The 24,851-nt window shown below is 38.4% G+C and overlaps 1 protein-coding gene across 1 annotated transcript in view; it reads left to right on the top strand.

Moving 5' to 3' along the window:
* LOC136856865 (anoctamin-1) overlaps positions 1–24,851 on the top strand; it is a 286,578-nt gene that overhangs the window by 149,944 nt on the left and 111,783 nt on the right. The window contains exons 5-8 of the mRNA XM_067135069.2: positions 7,186–7,346; positions 9,323–9,491; positions 23,420–23,652; positions 23,732–23,892. Coding sequence (XP_066991170.2) covers positions 7,186–7,346; positions 9,323–9,491; positions 23,420–23,652; positions 23,732–23,892 — 724 coding nt within the window. The remainder of the gene's footprint in view (positions 1–7,185; positions 7,347–9,322; positions 9,492–23,419; positions 23,653–23,731; positions 23,893–24,851) is intronic.

Raw genomic sequence — 24,851 nt, 5'->3', positions numbered from 1 at the left:
GTGACATTCCAGTGACAGAGAGCGTCTCTTTTCCCCTGACTGATTATACCAGCTACAGATAGTTCTTCCTCAGATGGCTGCACTCATTGCATTGCCAGCAGTTCGTTCTTGTGATTCCTTGGCATCTGAGCCCTGCATAATGTCACTTTTAATTTTACTTCAAGATCATCAATTCCTTCTCTAATTTGTTCTGTCCACCATTAAGATCATTTAACTCAGCTTGATTTTCATCCTGGCTGTTCTTACATTCTATCTTAAATTCATCCTGATAGGATTGAAGTTGTGATTTAAGTTCATCCTGGTTAGATTTAAACTCAGTTTTAAGTTTTGCCTTAAGTTCACTTTACTTATCAAAGAGGCCCTGCAAGCCAGACTTAATTTTGCCAATTATTCTGATGCATAAGTTTGTAGCATTTTAGCTGTAACAAGATATGTTAATATTTTTTCATCATCATCATCAGTAATATGTCATGCGTTATAGATAACTTTCTGCCAATGCTGGGGCAATTTTTCAATTCCATGCCCTACGAACCTACTACGCTGGCGTAGGAGGGCGAGAGGTGATACTCCCACATAGCGGATGGCGGGGTTCTAACCGGTGGACTTGAGTGAAATAAAATAGCTCTCACAGACCAAAAACACAACCCCCTGTGGGTGCGGAATGCAGACAAAGAATACACCCATGGTATCCCATGCTTGCTGTAAGAGGCGACTTAAAGGGGCGTCCAAGGGATGATATTAGAACCGTGCGATTACTTGTGATTAGTACCATTACATGCGGAACACCATGGGTCAACGTTACTTGTGACTAGTACCACCTTGCGAGGGAAACAATGGGTCTACGTTACATAGGAGCAGTACCATTATGCGACAAACACTATGGATCTTGGCGTTGTTTGTGATAAGTGTCATTGTATGCATTCCACTGGTCTGTTCCACTGTGTTCAGAATGGGTCTACATTTCCTATGAGTAGTACCACTTTATAAGAAACACTATGGATCTACGTTGTCTGTGGTTTGCACCACTTTTTAGAAACACCACGGGTTTGACTGGCACCCATGATAAGTACCACTGTGATGAAAACCATTGGTCTGCATTGCCTGAGAGTAATACCATTATGTGAGGAACACCATAGGTTTGTGTTGCCTGTGGGCATTACCTTAATATGTGATACACCATGGGTCTACATTGCCTATGATTGGTAGCACTATGTGAACAACACTATGAGTATACATGTACTGTGATTCCTTCCACTAAGTGAGGAACTGCGCCCTTGATTAGTCTCACTATGTGAGGAACACCATGGGTCTGCATTGTTTGTTAATAGTACCGAACCGAGCTCGATAGCTGCAGTCGCTTAAGTGCGGCCAGTATCCAGTATTCGGGAGATAGTAGGTTCGAACCCCACTGTCGGCAGCCCTGAACATGGTTTTCCGTGGTTTCCCATTTTCACACCAGGCAAATGCTGGGGCTGTACCTTAATTAAGGCCACGGCCGCTTCCTTCCCACTTCCAGCCCTTCCCTGTCCCATCGTCGCCGTAAGACCTATCTGTGTCGGTGCGACGTAAAGCAACTAGCAAAAAAAAAAAAAAAAAAAAAAAAAAAATAGTACCGTTATGTGCAAAACACCATAGGTTTGTGTTACCTGTGAGTGGTGCCATTGCATGTGACATACGATGGGTGTATATTACCTGTGATTAGTACCATCATGCAAGAAACACCATGAGCCTCCATTACCTGTGATTAGTACCTCTATAGGAAGAACACCTTAGTTCTGCTTTACCAGTGATTAGTACCATTATGAGGGCCAGTGACCTGGATTTTGGACCCCTCTACATAAGTATCATCCCAGTACTTAAGGCATTGTGAATAGGACTGATTGTTTTTGTTTTATGATAATTTTTTCATCCTCATTAGTTTTAGACGCTAGTCAGTGGATACATTTTGAAGTTTTAATGTTAATTTTGTTCACCTCATACCATTTGAAGCCGATGACTTGTAGCTGGTAGGCCCCTTTAAACAACAAACATCATCATCATCATCATCATCATCATTAGTTTCAGGGCGGGGGAAATTTACTAATTGAACATTAAAAAAGTTGACAAGCCAAGCGCAGAGATAATTTTTATCATGAAAAGAGCACCCTTGCATGTCTTTCTATTTTAAAAAAAGGTAAAAATTGAGGGGCGCAAGGTCAGGAGAAAGAGGGGTGTGGAAGAACCTCTCAAACAAGCTTTCAACAAATTAGTTGGATGCAGGCATGCATTATTGTGCAATAGTAATACTTGATGTCAACTTGTTTTCTTGCATTGCAGCCACAAAGCATCTCAGTTGTTGACAGTAAACGTCAGCAGTGACAGTTACATTTCTGGAAAACAGCTTCGAAAATATGGCACCCTCCTTGTCCTACCAGATGATCTTTTCTGGATGGACATCAGTTCTTGGATGTGGGCTTGCCTTCTTCTTTTTATTAATAGGCTTATCCATTCTTTTTGATTTTTGATATTCACATAAAGCCACCATTTCTGGTTGCCTGTAACAGTCTTGAACAAGGATATTCTATGCTGTGTAACCGGTAACGATTGTGAAAAGATGCACAAATGGTTACATGGTGTTGTTTGTTGTTTTCATTTTGCCTGGCTGAGTGGCTCAGACGGTTGGGGCACTGGCCTTCTGACCCCAACGTGGCAGGTTTGACCCTGGCTCAGTCCGGTGGTATTTGAAGGTGCTCAAATACGTCAGCATCATGTCGGTAGATTTACTGGTCAGGGATTTTTTCAACATAAGAGGTCAGAAACTTACTAGGTATAATCTCTCCAGGAAGGATAGGAGATAAATTGGTTGGATTATATTCACAAATTATATTTGCTTTTACCATAACTTCCTTCCCTCCTAAGCTAATAAATTCTCTTGGTTGCAGGACAAAAATATCATTGACATATCTTTCATGCTTTCATAGTGTACTGAAAGCTTCTGGATTATTATATCCAGGCAACTGTTAAACGCAAATATTCAGATTTTTTTTTGTTTTTTTCCTGCGTTTGGGTTCTTTCATCAATCGCCAACTGATCACAGACCCTTTTGACGTGACACGACGTGACATCGTGTTTTATTGAAAACTGGATCTTTTTTCCATTTTTTTTTGCAATTTCCTTCACTAACTTTAAAAAACTGCGTTCATAAAATTTAATCTCAATTGTGACATATTATTCTGAACGTGTTTTAACATAGCTGTTCGAATATCAGTGGAATTACCTTAAAAATACGTTGAAACAGAATTAATTGACCATAATATCTTGTAGTGGAACACAAGCAAAACCACAAACTCAAAACTGTTCAGTCAGCTTTTTATTACCGTGGCCTCCCTCTATTCAGAGGATGGTTGCCTAGTTGTACTTCCTCTTAAAACAATAATCACCACCACCTCCATCTCTCTATTCAGATTTTGTTTTCAAGGCATGTCATTACTTGCACAGAGCCATTTTTCAATGCGAACAAACTGTCAAACTGCGAAGACCATCTATCAAGACAAAGTTATTTTTAGTGTTTGTTTGACTGTTTCATTATTAATTGCATTGTTCAGTTCTTTTCCAGTGTGGTCAAATTTTACTGAAAAACACATATTTTTCCTGCATGGATGTATAAAAGTCTCCAATGTCTGAGATGTCACTGATAGAATCATTTAAAACTAAATCTAAGTTGTGAGCCATGTAGTGTATATAAACAGCTGTCACCACCTTCTCTTTGATACGCACTTGCAGTCCCTCATATTGATATTGGCTGCCCATGTTAGGTGCGCCATCATATCCCTGACCATGAGATTTATTTAGATCCAACTCATTGTTTTCCATTATTTTCGAAATTTTATTTTCAAAAGTCTTCCCTGTTTGGTCTTCCATTTCATGAAACTCAATAAAAGATTTGTGGATAGTTAATGACCTGCCTGCATCAATTTCTACATAACTAGGCACAACACTTAGTTGTTCAGATGTAGTTGTATCCTGGGTTATAACATATAAATTATAAAAAGGAGAGTTTTCCACCTATTCAATACATAGTTGTATTTACAGTGTTATTTACATAACATGGGACTAGTTTCAACCCTACTCGGGGTCATCATCAGTCATATTTGAACATACACAATATTTGACAAAATCCTAAAACATGTTTCTAAGCAGTAAGAACCTTATAAATATATAATTTACAATATGATGTGTGGTTGAATTAGACAAGGTGCTATGGCGCTCAAATGTTGCAAATGAAATATTACGAGTGACATAGGTGAGCAATATGTAAGTACACTAAACACACTAAACATTATACTTACTTGTATACTTTTATTATATGTGTCATGTTATATTGTGCTCATTCTTAGTACCATAGCACTCGATCCATAACCATTATGTATTACCAGGACCTGCTGAATTCCATCTGATATACCATGTGTCTAAAATCATACTGAAAATGACCTACAATACAGAGCATCTCATTTGTACTTTTATACCCAGACTTTTTAGCGTGTTTAGTGTAGGCCTACTTATATTATATATTACTCACCTATGTCACTCGTAATATTTCATTTGCAACATTTGAGCGCCATAGCACCATGCTTAATTCAACCACACATCATATTGTAAATTATATATTCATAAGGTTCTTACTGCTTAGAAACATGTTTTAGGATTTCGTCAAATATTGTGTATGTTTAAATATGGCTGATGATGACCCCGAGTAGGGTTGAAACTAGTCCCATGTAATGTAAATAACATTGTAAATACAACTATGTATTGAATAGGTGGAAAACTCTCCTGTTTATAATTTATATGTTATCTCAGTTCAATACGGACCAACAACATGAACCTCATAACCCTTGATCCTGGGTTATATCCAAAAAAAATGGATCATTTTAAATTTTGTGAACAGTTGACTTCAAAACTGCTTTTGACAACAGTGATAATTGTCCATTTTGCATTTTAGGATTTTTTCTCATTGTCAATATGAACTTCCATAATTACACTTTGAAAAAATTCCCTTTTTTATGAGATTTATTTCCCCCCCCCCCATGATCATGGAATGGTATGTTGCAGCGGGCTAATGTTAAGATGAAATTTAATATCCTGGATAGTATAGTGTGGTTCATGGTGTGGGTTACTGTAGTCGTGTCCTACTTCGTGAACCATGGGCAACAGCTGAGTGGCCTAGAAAGTGATCCTGGGTGTTGGGATACCAGTGGCTACGAAATGGGAGTGGGCATCTAGGACATATTCTGAGTCATGGCCCTCCTTGTGCTCAGGTGGCTAGGACTATACAATCCACCAGTGGTCCCTAACCCGTTAGAGGAGAGATTCTCACTTGGGCTATGTGTAAGTAAGGGTAGCATCCTGCTTAACAGAATTTACCAAGCTCAGAACATTTTAAGCAGTCCTCGGACCTATGGGAGTAACGGAGTCCCACTCCCATTTGACAGGCGAGGCACTCCTTGGAAACAACTTGGGGAATGAAATGTAATGTAATAGGGAGCAATCAATATTAATGGGGTTTATGGAAGAAAGAAAGTAGAACTAGCCATGTCAGCAAAGCGGATGCATCTGGATATGCTAGGAGCAAATGATATTCAGAAAAGGGGAAATAACGAGGAAGAGAGAGGAGATTATAAGGTGTATTTGACGGGTGTTAAAAAGGGAAGGGCAGAGTCTGGGTTAGGGCTGTTCATAAGGAACACTATTGCATGCAACATAGTTTCTGTTAAGCATGTAAATAAGCGAATGATGAGGGTAGATTTGGCAGTTGGAGGAATTAAGACAAGGATTGTCTCATTGTATTCACCATGTGAGGGTGCAGAAAAGGATGAAGTTGACAAGTTTTATTCAGCATTGAGACATTGTAGATAGGGTCAACCGATTTTCATTAAGTTCTGTTAACCCATTTTCTCATGGCTCAGCGTTGATATGGACTTAGCAACAAAAATACAAATTCATGAATATATGTGTTATCATAGTCGGTACAGTAAAAATGTACAAGACATAAATGATCGGGAATTTAATTCTATATAACTTCAGTTATGTAGTATTTATCAATAGGACCACTAATAATATAAATATTACCGGGCGAGTTGGCCGTGCAGTTAGGAGCGTGCAGCTGTGAGCTCGCATCCAGGACATAGTGGGTTCGAACCCCACTGTTGGCAGCCCTGAAGATGGTTTTCCATTTTCACACCAGGCAAATGCTGGGACTGTACCTTAATTAAGGCCATGGCCGCTTCCTTCCCATTCCTAGGCCTTTCCTCTCCCATCGTCGCCATGGGGTTTATCTGTGTCGGTGCAATGCAAAACAAATAGAAAAATAAAAAATAAAAATTGAAAATTAAATTTCAGTATTTCCCCTAAACTACCAATTCACTCAGCGTGAATAAAATGATTTACAGCCTAGATTGTAGTGGCTCAGCCTGTGACTTTACATACCGATTTTCATTATTCTCTTTAGCCGTACATGCAGACAGACAGACAGAAATTACAGAAATTACAGAAAAGTAAAAGGTGTATTCCCTTGTTACTGTGGACATGACCAATACAGAAATACCATTATTTTAAAATTCTGAGCAATGTACAGACAAAACTCTTATTTTATATATATATAGATATTTGCAAGAAGCCACTTAGAGTATTATCATAGTCAATAGAAGGTAAAAGGGATAGATGTAATTATAAATCCTACATTGGAAATACATTATCTGAGTGAAGGAATGGACTGTGTATGAAATTGATGGGAATGACTTGGAGTTCTCATTAACAAGTTGTCCTTGATTACTGAATATAGGTACCAGTTATCATATGTTTGTTTTTAAGTTCTCAGATGATAGTATTATATGTTTTATTTTAATTTGATTTGTTTTAGATTGCATTTATCTTGATATATTCTGTGTAATTGGGTATTGCTTGAGGTATGGTCTAGAAGGAATAGAAAAATTAACTGTTTTCTTACACTGTTCATCTCATTCTCATGGTTGGAGTTTTCAATCTAGTCATTCTAGACAGTACTACAGGTACTGTACACTATTATATTCTTCAGTCTGTAAAATGCTCTAAAAAGAATATTGTTACCAAAGGAGGGAAGGAATTATATTGTAATGCAAAGACATTTTCCTTTCATAATCATTTTGTTTAGATTTTTTTTATTGTTAACAGATTCCTGCCTTTCAAGAAGTACATGATAAAACAAACACATTATTGGATGAGGTAAACTCCTTCTTCCACCGCATCATGAGCAAATTCCATGTTGATACAAAGGTCTTCCCACCCAGGAGTCACCGGTTCACAGCTGTATACAGCCGGGATAAGGAATATCTGTAGGTATATTCTACATACAGTCAGTTGTATTTTGGAATTATTTCAACTTCTTTCAAGGAATTTTTTAAATTTGTTCAATACTAGAAAATTTATTTAAGCTGCTATCTTTCTTGTTATAAATTTCTACTAGCACATTTTATTATCCAACTTATTAAGAATCAAGTTTATTCATTCGTGTGGCATTAGTTTACTAGTGTCTTTAAGTTGAAAGTTAAAAAAATAAAAATATTATGTTGAGTTTTTCTGCATCAAACACAGGCTGCTGTGGAGACAAAGAGTACTGTGACAAAAGATGATCATCATATATTAAAGTTAGCAGTCACAGGGTAATATTGAGGCTAGGACAAATTTTTTAAGTCTGAACAGTGAGTGTAATACCAGTATATAGCACACAGGAGTGATCTTATCTTTCAAGTCTTACGATTTTTATTGTGAGTATTTTGTGTATAAAATTAGAATGAGAAGTGATGGTATGGTAAAACTGTGGAAATTTAAGTTTCTAATTTATCGAAGAAAAATTAAACAACTTTATTCTGGAAAATATTCTGGAAATATTGTGACTTGAATTTCTTCTGCCTTTCTATATTCTTTTATTTACTGTAGAACTACCAGAATATGTTATGTGTTAGATCTGCCTATGCATTTCTTGATATTGAAATTTTCAGTCAGCATAGTTAGTGATTACTTCTGTCTTTTACTCGTAGACCCTAGGTTCGATTTCTAGCTTGTCCAAGGCTTTTAATCCTGGACTGAGTGCTGGAGTGGAATTCACTCAGCCTCAAGACCAACAGAGGAGCTGACTGACATGGGAGGCTCTGAGGCCAGTCAGAAAAGCCAAGCAATGTTACCAAAGATGATATCATGCTGACCATGTGAAACACCAATATCTGCAGGCCGACTCATTGGCTGTATGGTCAGCTTACTGGCCTTCGGTTCAGAGGGTCCCGGGTTCAATTCCTGGCCGGGTTGGGGATTTTAACCTTAATTGGTTAATTCCAATGGCTCGGGAGCTGGGTGTGTGTGGCGTATTCAGCATTAGAAATCATCCTAGGTAGGACCCTCATCTTCACAGACATGCAGGTCGCCTAATAGGCCTTTTGGAATGGAATGCTCTATTGGTAGAAAAATATCTAATTCCCTCCATGGGAATTTAGAATTTCCATTTGGAATTGCTAGGCGGGCATTAATTCCATTGTGGAGTTTTATCTCCCGTATGCAGTTATCAGACTGTGCCTCATAAATAGGCTTCTGATAAATTTCACCTGCATACACCCTAGCATCAGTGGGTAGGGTCTGACACATCCCACTCTGACGAGTCTAGTGTCAGACCTAAGACGAAATGCTGGTTAATAGAGCAAACGCCTGAGAAGCCATACATCTAATTTTTGATCTGATTTTTGATATGCTCTATTGGTGGAAAAATATCTAATTCCCTCCATGGGAATTTAGAATTTCCATTTGGAATTGCTAGACGGGCATTAATTCCATTGTGGAGTTTTATCTCCCGTATGCAGTTATCAGACTGTGCCGCATAAATAGGCTTCTGATAAATTTCACCTGCATACACCCCAGCATCAGACTCTGACGAGTCTAGTGTCAGACCTAAGACGAAATGCTGGTTAATAGAGCAAACGCCTGAGAAGCCATACATCTAATTTTTGTTTTGATCTGATAATAGGCCTTTTACGAGAAAAAGACGCGCACCAGGCCTCTCCGGAGGCCATACGCCATTATTATTATCTGCAGGCCATCTGGCTGGGCAGCAGTTATTGTGGTAGGCAAAGACTCTTAATGAGCTGTATGATCCACAGGGATTCTTCTGTATTTTGGTTGACTTTCTTATTGCACCACTTCTGACGCATTTGCTCATTTTCCCACGTAAATGAAATTTTTTTTTCTAGCATGGTTATCTAAATTTTGCCATATTTCTTTGTTTTTATGTCTTTAGAATAAATGTTATGATGTTTTGTTGCAGATTTGATACCAATGCTGAGGGATTCTTTACTCCAGCCATTCATTCTCGAATTGTTCAGTTTATACTAGATCGAAAGCCATTCTCTGAGAATAAGGACGATGTTTTCTCATTTGGCATTGAACGCCTCATAGCAGAGTATGCTTACACAGCTGCCTATCCTCTTCATGATGTAAGTGTACAGTCATTTTAAGTTTAACTTTTATATTGAATATTTCCAAACCAATTTCTTCTTTCAACCAAGTGAGTTGGCTATGCACTTCAGGTCATGTAGTGGTGCGCTTGCATTTGGGAGATGGTGGGTTCAAATCCCACTGTCAGCAGCCCTGAAGATGGTTTCCTATGGTTCCCCATTTTCACACCAGGCAAACACTGGGGCTTTACCTTAATTACAGCTAAGGCCACTACTTTCCCAATCCTGGCCTTCTCCATCCTTGCTTCACTGAGAAACTTTTCATGTATTTATGCGATGTTAAATCCAGCAAAAAAAAAAAAAAAAAAAATCAAACGGGTATCAGTAAGAAGATAGACCAGTAAGATTCAAAAGCGAGCTCGCTTCTGAATTCCCATTTCCTTGATGATGAATGCATTTCTACATTTTTCAGTCCATGGGATATATGATAGTCTGCAATAGCACCACATTTCAAAGGCATCAAGTTTCTTATGATCGACTCCCTTTAAAAGGTGACTAAAAGGGTACGAAATTCACATATTAAAACCCACTACACTATACTCTTTTGAACTCACAGCTTGAGAATATGGGAATTTATTCTCTCAAGTGAGTGGACTACTTATCTCTGTCTACTTGATCTTTTTTTAAAGCTTAATTCTTTAGATTCTAAAACCACCTTTGTTGGTGGCTTTTAGGTAATTATATTTCTTTATGGGCTATATACATTGGTCCCTCTTCTTGTAATCATAGAGTGTAGAGTATTCTATCATCACTCCTCCTCCTCCTCATTCTGTACCCCTTGTCAGGGTTGTGGTGACTGCTTGTGACACAATCCTTCCCCAGTTCTTGTGTTCTTTAGCTGTCTGAACTGCATTTAGAAAACTGTTGCCAGTTGTTCAGCAAATCTGTGTTGATCAGTGTCTGGGAATTCAGCTGCTGGGTCTCTTACAGTGTAATTTGACCTTGTGTCATCCAGAGATCAAAGTTGTCTCCTCTTACTACAAAGCCAAAATAACATAAGATACTCTCATTGAAAATGTCGCGCATTTGCTTTCAAATTCCCATTTCTATACTTTTTGGTCCATGGGATACATGATAGTCTGCAAAGACATCAAGTTTCTTACAACCAACTGCAAGTTTGTGATGCATGAAGTAATATTGAAAAGACTACTACAATTAAATGTCTGTGCTGTAGGTCCATCTTTAAGTAGGAAAGGTTTTTGCTAGGATCTTTTGTTCCCCATTATTTTTACACTAGAATTGCCTTATTAAATTAGACATATTATCCAGTTAATTGTTGTGCATGACAGTTCAATTTTGCTTGAGTGTAATATGCCCTGGTTTTACGTTTAGTAAAAACTCTTTTTTTAACGTGATTTTGGTGTTATAGGAAAATTGGATGTGTTATTACTACAGAGCAGATTTTTATGTGCTAAAAATGTGAAAAATATTTATTTTTTATGTGCTGAAAAACTTCAAAATATGTGATAAAAAATTGAAATTATTTTCCTTTAAATATCACATAACTACTCGCGCTCAAAAAGTAAATAAGTATAATGTTTTGTATTAGAATATGGTGCTACCAAACGTGCTCCTTAAGGCAAAATGATGTCTGTGTATGGAAATGTGCTGTATGGTATATTAATTTTTTATATGCCAGAGTAGATATTATGAATGGTTATTTTTTAAAGGTAATGTTTTTTTTTTAATATGGCAAAAGCAACCTATCATCTTTGAAAAAATAGTACCAGTTCATACTCACCCATCACACGCTGGAATATTAGTTGCTAGAAGTAGTCTCAGAATTGCAGTGAACAACAAAGGTCATCTCCAAATTGTCCATCACAAATGCATGCCAATTATCTCTAAAGAACGCCTTATACTGCGAAAACGATCGCTCCACATCACAGGAAGTCACACGAGCATAGTTAAAGAGAGGAATGTCACCAACAATAACACCATCAGTTTCGCCAACATGAGCACCCTCTAATACATTAGAAATTTGGCACATTGTTTGAAATCCTCTGTTTTTCCTGAACAAATTTTGATGAAATGAAATGTCGTATGGCTTTTAGTGCCGGGATATCCCAGTCCCCGTGCCATTGGAATTAACCAATTACGGTTAAAATCCCTGACCCGGCCGGGAATCGAACCCGGGACCCTCTGAACCGAAGGCCAGTACGCTGACCGTTCAGCCAACGAGTCGGCAAACAAATTTTGATATTTGACCTTTAACAGATGGTTCATGTTTGTGGGTTACTGTAGTCACGTCCTAGTTCGTGAACCATGGGCAACGGCTGAGTGGCCTTGTAAGTGGTCCTGAGAATCGGGATACCAGTTGCTATGGAATGGGAGTGGGCATCTCAGACATATTCTGAGTCGTGGCCCTCCTTGTGCTCAGGCGGCTAGGACTATACAATCCACCGGTGGTCCATAACCCGTTAGAGGAGAGATCCTCACTTGGACTATGTGCAAGTAGGGCAGCATCCTGCTTCATGAATCGACTGAGCTCAGAACATTTTAAGCATGCCTCGGACCTATGGGAGTAATGGAGTCCCACTCCCATTTGACAGGCGAGGGACTCCTTGGAAACAACTTGGTGAACAAAATGGAATTCGATGGGGAGCTATCAATATTAATGGGGCTTATGGAAGAAAGAAAGTAGAACTGGCTGAGTCAGCAAAGAGGATGCATCTGGATGTGCTAGGAGTAAGTGATATTTGGGTAAGGGGAGATAACGAGGAAGAGATAGGAGATTATAAAGTGTACTTGACGGGTGTTAGAAAGGGAAGGGCAGAGTCTGGGGTGGGGCTGTTTATCAGGAATACCATTGTACGGAACATAGTTTCTGTTAGGCACATAAATGAGCGAATGATGTGGGTAGATGTGTCAGTTGGAGGAATTAGGACTAGAATTGTGTCCATGTATTCACCATGTGAGGGTGCAGATGAGGATGAAGTTGACAAGTTTTATGAAGCATTGAGTGACATCGTAGTCAGGGTAAACAGCAAGGATAGAATAGTGCTAATGGGCGATTTCAATGCGAGAGTTGGGAATAGAACTGAAGGATACGAAAGGGTGATTGGTAAATGTGGGGAAGATATGGAAGCTAATGGGAATGGGAAGCGTTTGCTGGACTTCTGTGCTAGTATGGGTTTAGCTGTTACGAATACATTCTTCAAGCATAAGGCTATTCACCGCTACACATGGGAGGCTAGGGGTACCAGATCCATAATAGACTATATCTTAACAGACTTCAAATTCAGGAAATCTGTTAGGAATGTACGAGTTTTCCGGGGATTTTTCGATGATACAGACCACTATCTGATCTGTAGTGAACTAAGTATCTCTAGGCCTAAGGTAGAGAAAGTGAAATCTGTCTGCAAACGAATAAGGGTAGAAAATCTCCAGGACGAGGAAATTAGACGGAAGTACATGGATATGATTAGTGAGAAGTTTCGAACAGTAGACAGTAAGCAGGTTCAGGATATAGAAAGTGAATGGGTGGCATACAGGAATGCTGTAGTAGAAACAGCCAGGGAATGCCTTGGAACAACTGTGTGTAAAGATGGGAAAAGGTGAACATCTTTGTGGAATGATTGAAGTGAGAGCAGCTTGTAAACGTAAAAAGATGGCTCCAAACAATGGCCGAGGCAGATAGGGAGTTGTATCTAGATGAAAGAAACAGAGCGAAACAAGTAATTGTTGAATCCAAAAAGAAGTCATGGGAAGATTTTGGTAACAACCTGGAAAGGCTAGGTCAAGCAACAGGGAAACCTTTCTGGACAGTAATAAAGAATCTTAGGAAGGGAGGGAAAAAGGAAATGAACAGTGTTTTGAGTAATTCAGGTGAACTCATAATAGATCCCAGGGAATCACTGGAGAGGTGGAGGGAATATTTTGAACATCTTCTCAATGTAAAAGGAAATCATCCTGGTGGTGTTGTGAACAGCAAAGCTCAAGGGGAGGAGGAAAATGATGTTGGTGAAATTATGCTTGAGCAAGTGGAAAGGATGGTAAATAAACTCCATTGTCATAAGGCAGCAGGAATAGATGAAATTAGACCTGAAATGGTGAAGTATAGTGGGAAGGCAGGGATGAAATGGCTTCATAGAGTAGTAAAATTAGCGTGGAGTGTTGGTAAGGTACCTTCAGATTGGGCAAAAGCAGTAATTGCCCCTATCTATAAGCAAGGGAACAGGAAGGATTGCAACAACTATCGAGGTATCTCGCTGATTAGTATACCAGGCAAAGTATTCACTGGCATCTTGGAAGGGAGGGTGCGATCAGTCGTTGAAAGGAAGTTGGATGAAAACCAGTGTGGTTTCAGACCACAGAGAGGCTGTCAGGATCAGATTTTCAGTATCCGCCAGGTAATTGAGAAATGCTACGAGAGGAATAGGCAGTTGTGTTTATGTTTCGTAGATCTAGAGAAAGCATATGACAGGGTACCGAGGGAAAAGATGTTCGCCATACTGGGGGACTATGGAATTAAAGGCAGATTATTAAAAGCAATCAAAGGCATTAATGTTGACAATTGGGCTTCAGTGAGAATTGATGGCAGAATGAGTTCTTGGTTCAGGGTACTTACAGGGGTTAGACAAGGCTGTAATCTTTCACCTTTGCTGTTCGTAGTTTACATGGATCATCTGCTGAAAGGTATAAAATGGCAGGGAGGGATTCAATTAGGTGGAAATGTAGTAAGCAGTTGGCCTATGCTGACGACTTGGTCTTAATGGCAGACTGTGCCGAAAGCCTACAGTCTAATATCTTGGAACTTGAAAATAGGTGCAATGAGTATGGTATGAAAATTAGCCTCTCGAAGACTAAATTGATGTCAGTAGGTAAGAAATTCAACAGAATTGAATGTCAGATTGGTGATACAAAGCTAGAACAGGTCGATAATTTCAAGTATTTAGGTTGTGTGTTCTTCCAGGATGGTAATATAGTAAGTGAGATTGAATCAAGGTGCCGTAAAGCTAATGCAGTGAGCTCGCAGCTGCGATCGACTGTATTCTGTAAGAAGGAAGTCAGCTCCCAGACGAAACTATCTTTACATCGGTCTGTTTTCAGACCAACTTTGCTTTACGGGAGCGAAAGCTGGGTGGACTCAGGATATCTTATTCATAAGTTAGAAGTAACAGACATGAAAGTAGCAAGAATGATTGCTGGTACAAACATGTGGGAACAATGGCAGGAGGGTACTCGGAATGAGGAAATAAAGGCTAATTTAGGAATGAACTCGATGGATGAAGCTGTACGCATAAACCGGCTTCGGTGGTGGGGTCATGTGAGGCAAATGGAGGAGGATAGGTTACCTAGGAGAATAATGGACTCTGCTATGGAGGGTAAGAGAAGTAGAGGTAGACCAAGACGACGATGGTTAGACTCGGTTTCTAACGATTTAAAGATAAGAGGTATAGAACTAAATGAGGCCACAACACTAGTTGCAAATCGAGGAATGTGGCGACGTTTAGTAAATTCACAGAGGCTTGCAGACTGAACGCTGAAAGGCATAACAGTCTATAATGAAAATGTATGTATGTACCTTTAACACTCCCTGTACCTGCGAAGCCGGGAGTGAATCTAATTTAGTTTCAACAGCGCGCACTTCCTTCACTGTTTCGGACAATAGGTTAGTGGATTTTTCAGTATGTCTATAGTTTTACAAAAGATGCTTAGATTGGCAGATATAAACGCCAAATCATTTTTCAAAGAGCTGTCTTTTAGTATCTCTTGAAGAATCTCAATTGACGACGCGATGTTTTTATCTATCACGTTCACAACGAATGCAAAACTTCCGAAATTGTCTGCGTAGTATACCACAGCGCTAAGCCAGGTACCCCACCGCGTATCAATAGGCAGAGGAGGAAGCACAAGATCCGGGTTTTTCTCTTTAAAGGGATCGATTCTTGAGGGTGCTTTTACGAAGACTCTTTTGCTATTAGACACTAATTTATCCACTTGAGGATACTGAGCCCGCACAGTTTCACATAACCTGTGTAGAGCATGAACAACGCAAGTTACGTGTATCATTTTCGGAAAGCTCACAGAAAGACCTTCGGCTGCCTTTTTCATGTAAGCTGCACTATCAGTAAGGAAAAGCAATACATGGTCGTATTTTATACCTTTTGGCCAAATTAAGTGCATGGTTTCATTGAATAACCTAGCTACAGTGACATGGTTTGCAGCAAGCATTTCTTTACACGCTAGCAAATAAGAATGTTCGCAAGCAGTTTTGTCATTCTTCAATGCACCAATTACAACATTTCCTATTTTTCTGTCACTTGAATCAGTGGTTTCGTCAATGCTCACCCACAGTTTTTCGCTATCACATACTGCCCGAATTCTCTGTAAAGTTTTTTCGTAACATAATAATAATCATAATAATCATCATCATCATCATCATAGAAGAATAGAGCTATGCACATGCCTCTCATTTAATGATGTGTTGAGCATTGAGATCCTGTACACCAATGAGTTTGTCCCTCCGCTCACTAATTCCCTACTGACATTATTATGGACATATTCCAACCAACACAAGCTCCAATGTCCCAGCAAAGTTATCTGCAGTTTCAATATGCTAAAATTCCCCTGTAATTAAATTCAGAAACATGCTGACATGGCTTCTGTATCATTTGAAAAGGAATATTTAATCCATGTGAGGGGGAAGCAAACACATTTCTGTTGCTCAACAGTGGCTGTCTGTTACCCTATCATATACGGTTTCCTGCACATATTACTGATACTTGAATAACAAGCAACAAAAGTGATAAATCAAGTCATTTATAGAAAGATGGGAACATAATAAAATAAACATTGGAAGAAGAAAAATAGAATGAGAAGACAAGGACTAACATAAAAACACAGAAGGATAACAACAGTCTCTACATCGTCATACACTGCCATCTTCAGAGGCTCTCAGCTCACAAGGAAACTATTGATACGGTCATATCGAAACCAGGTTTCACTGGGAGGATGAAGAGACCATAAAATAGTGATCTTCAAAAATTTAACTGCCATTTCAAAATGGAAGGTGTCAAAATCTTGATTGAAAATCCGTTTGACAACGCAGCTTCTGGACTACCCTTGCATCTTGTTGGCTGGTACGGCGCACAGTGGAGTAGACTTGCAGTTGTGCTGCAGAGAGATAGAATGAACTGGCAGTCTACCATGCGCCAAGGTCACATTACTGTTAGGGAGCAAATGTGTAACATAAATGAGGTGCGTTAATTTCATGATAAAAAACACTAATATTCTTGGCATCACGCAAACGAATATGCACTTAAAGGCCACATTGTTCTTCACAGTTCCCCTTGCTTGTTTGAAAGTAATATTTTGCAGGCGCTTCAAACTCGGGAGCGCTGTCCGTTGTACAGTTGGTTGTGAGCCACGAATGTTTAACCATATCCTTGAACCGTGGAGAAATAAAATTGGAAATTAATTAAGGATTGCATTTTCAATATGTTGTTTCTATGATAAACATCAAACTACAAGTCTTCACAAACCAGCACAATGTCTGTTAAACAGCAAAACAAAGCCTTCAATTGCCAGAAGAAAACTTATCAAAGGGCTATATTTTCCCTGTAGTGCCAGATGGAATCTGGATAATTTTTATACTGTTGCCTGGAGGAATATCTTCAAGACAGGTTTTATCACTGTAAGTAGTCCAGGAAGCTAACAGCAACAAACACTTGTCTTTGGCAAATGGGAAGAAGGCTTCTTTAAACCAATACTTTAATTTCTTTTTTTCTCATTGTTCCTGATTTTATGGCTATTACAGTTATATTTTCAGCATGAAACACTTCTTTTGAAACTCTTGGAATGAAAGTTGCAGTTGCCTTCCTGTTGTACAGTGAATAATTTTGGGGAAAGACTACCGGGCATATTAACTATAGGCATAATTCTGTACGAATGTGTGAGCACACTGATTGAACAACTGTTTCCGTATGTTTCTCACTAACAAACAATAGAGTCCTTTCTGCTTTAATTTCACGCACAAAACTGATCTGCGTTGTATATGCCATTGGCACCACACCACAACAGAAAAGAACCAATACAAGTGACAGACTTTACCAAGACTGGCCACGCTGTCCCACATTTGTTGCTTGGGTAATGTGTGCAACAGCTGGGAATGGGTGAAGGAATCCCAAACAAAACATCAGACACAATGGAGCAACATTACACGGGACACTTACCTTTAAAATTAATTTTCCTTCTCAACAAATGCCCATGTTGAAAGCAAACTGGGGTACATATTCAAAAATGAGCAGGAGGTGGGGAATTAACAAGTATACTACAGTATAGGATGAATACCATACTAAGCTACTTGAATAAGGACCCAGAATAAAACTGAAAATAATTTAATGGTATTAAACAAAAATTAAACAAACAATCCAAATGAAGAAAGAAATTTTAAGATGAAAATAAATAACTACCTGTGATATAATAAAATGGTCACCTCATACTAGAGTATGTCACTCTCAACCCACCAGTTTTACCTTCAAATAAAATCTTTAAATCCATTCACAATATTATTGCCATATAATTACCACCAGAATTTCATTTATTAGGATAAATAAATGTTATAATAACCATCTGAATTTCATTAATAGGATAAGTGATCTAATTAACACCCGAATTTCTTTAGTAGGAGGCCTCCTAGCAATATCAATACACAATAAGATATTTGTAACCCTCAGTAATTCTTCAAATAATTCATTACAATTTATAATTAATCACACTGCTCAGTTTTAACCAAATAGGAGCATACTAGTTTTAATATAATGTCATTCACAGCACATCGACAGTCATCGTATACCATTCCTGAAATATAAATTATCGTACATAATGTTTAAAAACCACTTGGTAGTTTATTAATAAATTTATCAAAACCTTTAAAATTATTAACACTGTGCTCGACACTCACAATATACCTTTAAGTCACCATACATTCACCACAATTAATAAGGTGAAATTTAATTTAACACCGACTCATAACACACCAAGCTGTATTTCATATTACACTACAAATGCTTATTGGGTTTCACAACTCTTCAAGTTTGCATTAACAAGCCATCTCAATAGCAAAAGCATTCCGAAGCCCTTTCACGATACCATCTCTGACAGTTACCAATGATGCAATGACAATAATAGTATTACATGATAAGATCGGATAACATATAGATAATTTGATAAGAAATCCATGCCAATATTTATGTAACAATGACAATAACATTTCCTAAGAAGCATCCCTATTTAGGAATATCTGAACTGAGTGAGACAATGACACATTAATTTAGGCCATAACCCATAGCATAATAATAATAATAATAATAATAATAATAATAATAATAATAATAATAATAATAATAATAATAATAATAATAATAATAAAACACAATGCACATATTCTAACTGCATACAGAATCGAGCCCACAGCTCATTGAAAATAAATTGCACCAAAATTAAGTCTTCGCATTGAATATAAATGGTAACATTACCTCAGATGTACCGATCACAAAGAGATTGTCAGATAACAGCACCTTGTACCTTAAATTTCTATCATCATCATCATCATCATCATCATCATCATCATCATTATTATCCTAAACCATCTCCAGTTTCCCGGGTGTGGTATATGAGCCTCCTCCATCTCATTCTGTCCTTGTACCATTCTTCCTCCACCAACTTGTCCCAATCATGACCTCTCAGCAGTACATCGCTCTTAACTAAATCTATCCATTTCCTTCGTGGCCTTCCCATGGTTCGTCTTCCTTCTACCTTTCTGTCAAAATTCCTTCCTTGCAGTTCTGTTTACTGGCATCCTCTTCATGTGACCAAACCACTTCAGTCTTGATATCTGAATCTTATTGAGGAGAGAATCATCTATTCCTACTTCTTCTCTAATTTTCTCATTCCTAATCTTGTCTTTCCTGGTTTTCTGGATCATAGTGCGTAGGAATTTCATTTCAGCTGCCTGAAGTTTGGAATTATCTCTATTGGTCAGTGTTGTGGTTTCGAGACTGTATGTAAGAATTGGTGTATAATAGGACTTGTACAATGTCATTTTTGTTTTCATGGGTCATCCCACAGCAGGTGTCTTACCTGGTGGTAAAATTGTGTTGCCTTATTGATTCGATTGTTCACGTCATGTTTTACTAGGTTGTCATTTGATATAACGCTACCCAAGTATTTGAAAACTGGAACGTTGTCCAGTTGAGCTTCATTTAACATGACTATTGGTTCTGCTCCTTTCCCATACACTTTCATCACCACCGTCTTGGTCTTGCTGATGTTTAAACCATATTTCTTAAACTCCTCATTCCAGCTTTGTATTCTCTCTCCCAATTCCTCTTCTGAGTCACTCCAGATCGCAACATCATCTGCAAATGTGAAGGCTTTGATATCTCCATGTTCTTTCCTTTTAATAGATTTCATTACTACATCCATTATGAAGTGGTGACAATGAGCTGCCCTGTTGCACTCCTCTCTTTGTTTCAAACCAGTCCGACAAACCACATCCTACTTGAATACAGCTTCTGTTCCCACTATACAACATTTTCACTTTGTCTATGAGGCTGTCTTGCACTTGAAGTTCTTTCATTCATTGCCAAATTCTTTCCCTTGGTACACTGTCGTATGCTTTCTCAGTGTCCAAAAATATTAGAAATAAAGGCTTGTTCTTCTCCCAGTATTTTTCCATTAGCATCCTAATTGCAAATATAAGGTCTGTAGTTGACCTTCCTGGTCTGAAACCATGCTGTTCTTCTTCAAAAATTGGTTCAACAATATCTCTGATTCTGGTCTCTATTATTTTTTCCAATATCTTCAGGACATGAGACAGTAGTGTGATACCACGATAATTAGTACATTTTCGTCGGCTTCCTTTCTTGAACAGAGGTACAATGATGCCCATCATCCAGTTCTCAGGAATAGTATTTTCGTTCCATATCTTGTTGAGCAGTCTGTAGAGCCACTGGATTCCTGGAATTCCCGCTGCTTTCAGCATATCTGCACTTAGTTCATCTATGCCCACTGCCTTTCCTTTCTTCATGCTCTTGAGCGCATTTTCAACCTCAGGCCATGTAATTAGTCGTTCAGTTATGGTTCCTCGATTTGGCTCTCCTCTATCTGTTGTTATGTTTTCTGTATCTCCATTCAGCAGCTTTTCGAAATAGATTTTGAGTTCTTGTTTAATTTCTCCCTCTCCTTGTGCCAGAGTTCCATCATCACGTTCTATTGCTTTTATTGTCTCTTGATCCCTTCGCTTGTTTTTCACTACTCTGTATAGCAATTTCATATTTTCTCTACTGTCCTCTTCCATTTTGTCTGCAAACTCATTCCATTTCTTCTCTTTTTCTTCCCTTACAATGTTCTTTACAGCAAGTTTCTTGTTCCTGTATACTCCTTGAAGTCTTCGTATTTCTTGTTCATTTCGTTCTTGTCCCTGTTTTTGTATTTCCTTGTCCAGTGCCTTCTTTATTTGGTTTCTTTCTTTCACCGCTGTTTTCACTCTATCATTCCACCATGGTGTCTCCTTTTTTCTTTTGATAGATCTTGTAACTCCACATAGGTTTTTGGCTTCTCCCACAAAGGTGTCTTTGAAGGCCTTCCACTCTTCATTAATGCTGGTTACTTCACACTTCGGCAAATTCTGTTGAATCCTTAGTTTGTATTCTTCCTTTATTTGGACTTCTTGCAACTTCCAAGTTTTAACCCTTGGTTTTTTCATAATAAGTTCCTGCGTTTCATTTGTCTTATGTTTGAAGTCTACTACCAACAGTCTGTGGTCACTGTCCATGCTTTCACTAGGGATGACCTTTACATCTGTGATGTACCTGCCACCATCTTTATTCGTGGTTACGTAGTCAGTCAATGTTCTATACTGGCCATCCCAACTGTACCTTGTTATTCTGTGACTGTCTTTTTATGAAGAATGTATTTTTGATTATTTCTATAGCGAGTATTAATATTCCAGGATGATATAAAATACCTGCAGTATTTAAAACACACAAAACAATATCTGCCATAGTAGACTTTAGACAGCAGTAATAATTAAACAGACACCAGAAGACACATGTAGACAATCACAATCGTTCAAGTTTTCAGATCAATAAAATTTTCCCATAGTATTCACGTATAGTTATTGACCAAAATTTTTATAAGGTAGAATTCAAAAGACAGCTGTTCCCAGTAGTAATCACCAGATGACAGTTACCTTTAAGAACACAGTTTACCAAGTATACAAAGACAACACATACAAAATAATTTCACTCCTTAACCCATATCTGTTTGCTTACGGGCTCACCAGCTGGTATCCAACCATGCGGCATCCGAACTGCAGAAGTCTGGTGGCTGCCATAGTGCTTTGGCAACAAAGTACAACATGTGTTGACCCATCAAGTACAGGTGAGCGGGTACACGGATATCAAGACTCGCTCTCTTCACACAGAGAATACATCCAGTTGCAGCTCATGGACAAGCCACAGTTTCTCAAAATGCCACCAGATGGCAGACAAGATCAAGATATTTTGTATAGTCAAGTTTTGCAAATAAGGTTGAGTTACATAGCTAGCAGAGCCGCTCAATGACAAAACATGAATCACAAGAACTAACTAGAGTAGACTGAGTGTAAATAATGCCGCATATATTAAGTAGGGGTGTAGTCTAAAAATCGCTCTGTAGCTGCTCTCACAAATTTCTTCACGACTTTATATCTGTTTTTTCCTCTTCTTTTTGCAGATACTTACAGGATACAAATTTAGTGATTTTTCTACTTTTGTTTCTGTACTTTTTCTTGAAACAGCTCAAACAGCCAGTAGATGCACTGAAATTACTTTGTCCCATTGAAATATCTCTTAAAAATTCCAAGGCCCACAGTCACAGGTCTACATCGCAAATATTCTGCTTTAACCTTCTTGCGTCTGCAAAGCAAAAGAGTATGTTTTAATACATCAGCTTCATGTGTTCAGCGAGACTTGATAATGTAGATTCTAATTGGTCACCATACAACAGTTTTTTTGTGAAAGCTACTTCTTACCCGACTCCTCACCATATTTCACCATAAATGTGGAGCTTTCCTCTTGAATGAAAGATTTACAGCATGTTTCACTTTCTTCTGTGGACATGGAAGCATAGCTTGAACTGATAGATTTGTCAGGTGACTGCGGTGTCGCTTCACTGGATTGACAGAAATCAGACTTGGGGCTCAAACTCGGATCTGTAACACCTCTCATATCTGGCAATAGTGTGCTGTCTTCTCTTTCATATGATGAAAATGAGGTGCTGCTGCTTCCAGTATCACTTTCACTACCACTATTTCTCTCCAGACACGACACCAAGACAATGGTGGGACCCATGGAATGATTTTCAGTTAGTTCTATCACATGTCGACCCATCTCCCTTTCTTCCAAAGTTATTTAATGGGAAGAAGAGAAACCATTTTCACGGAAATAACGTAATGCATGCTGTAGATCATTAGCTGGAATTATGACTGCTCTCTTAAAGAAACTTGCGTCAACAGCCTTGCACAGTAAGCTTAAGGTAATTCGCTCGCTTCAGCTGGTCGCCAGGGCTGTCCACATCTAGCTATATGCTAATGCCTACAAATTTATTACACATTTTCTTATCAATTTCAGGACCCAACAGCATGAAGTGGCAGCTACATTTTTGTATATTACCTTCTTATAGTCCCTTATCCTCTCTGCAAAATTTCATTGTCAGTTTCGATATGATTGTATCGATTGTCTATACATTCAGCACATTTTGGTTATTGCAATGGTGCATTATTGATTTATTTTGTGTACATTTTGTTACTTTGTCTTGTGATAGTGAATGACTTTGTCCGTCTTTAAACACGACTAAAAAGTGCCTTTCTATATTGTATCTATCCTCCAGGTGTTCATTTTCTATTTTATTTTTAACAGGGGGATCTACGCACACCTGGAAGTTGGAGGTATACTCTGTATACACAGTGGGCTGCAGTGAGCAAATCTTTTCGTTACCAGCCTCTTGATTATGTAAAGGAATATTTTGGAGTGAAAATTGGCTTATACTTTGCATGGCTTGGATTTTACACTCACATGTTAATTCCAGCCTCAATTGTGGGAATGGTTTGCTTCCTTTACAGCTGCCTGACTTTGTACAGCAATCAACCGAGGTGAGTTAGTACATCATTGACTGATAAGTTGTTAAACAAGAAGTTATATGTTACAATATATTTAATTCTTCTTCCTTAGTGAAGACATCTGCAACAAGAACTTGAAGATCAAAATGTGTCCCCTCTGTGACTATTTCTGTGACTACTGGGATCTGGAAGAAACATGTCTTCATGCGAGAGTTACTTATTTATTTGATAATCCTAGCACGGTATTCTTTGCCATCTTCATGTCTTTCTGGGGTAAGCACAAAATATTTTTGTATTATAATTATTTAAAGAGAAATATTAAGCCTTGTAAAAGTCTTCCATAGCCTGAGGTAATAAAATTGAAGACCATATGGATTTGATTAGTGAGAAGTGTAAAACGTAATCAGTAAAGTTATATCACAGCAGTCTCCGTACAGAAGGTCTGTGACTATCATGGAGTAATTTTTCCTACTTTGTGTTTACCATATCAGAGTTGCCATCTCATAGATGTCAAACCATTGTCACAGGTTCCACTCCCAGGATAATTTTCTCCACCCATGTCCATGTTTCTTTTCTGTCTTGCCCTCTTAGATTAGTTATATCAGGTTGTATTTGTCATTTTCAAAAAGTGTCACCAAAATAGACCGTTAACCTGCATTTTGAGAGGGTTAAGACTTCAGATGAGTCTCCGCATAACAGAGTACCTCCCTGCTATTGACATGGTCTGTCTGTGAGATCTTGAACTTTCTGCGATACATCCACATTTCAAAGGCCTGCAGTCGGTTCCTTGACAAAGCCTTTAATGCCCAACCTTGGGACTCTGTAAAGTAACACTGTTAACACATAGCACTTCACAACATGCTAATGAGTTTTGAGTCAGAGGTCTTGGTTGCGCACAAGATGTTGTATTTTCAGAAACACATTTCTTGCAGTGCTGATTTTGCTTTTGATTTTTACTTCCGGATTGCCTTCTTGTGCTAGTCGGCTTTTTTCCATCCAGGATGATAGCTGTGTTGGTGATATTCTGCTTGTTGATTACCATGAATTTTGTTTTCTGGATGTTTATCTAAAAGGTCAGGTTTCTTGCATACTTCACTAGTGGTGTTCAGAAGTATTTGAAGGTGTTCTAAATTATCACATGTCAGATAATACCTTTATTATAGCAGTCTTCTGTTTAGATAATGCCTATTTGTCAGCTAAATTACCATCATGACAAAGTGCAATACAGTCAA

This window comes from Anabrus simplex, chromosome 1 (assembly GCF_040414725.1).
Source record: "Anabrus simplex isolate iqAnaSimp1 chromosome 1, ASM4041472v1, whole genome shotgun sequence".
Classification (NCBI taxonomy): Eukaryota; Metazoa; Arthropoda; class Insecta; order Orthoptera; family Tettigoniidae; genus Anabrus; species Anabrus simplex.
The sequence above is the reverse complement of the archived record's forward strand: the minus strand, read 5'-3'. Positions and strand labels throughout refer to the sequence as shown.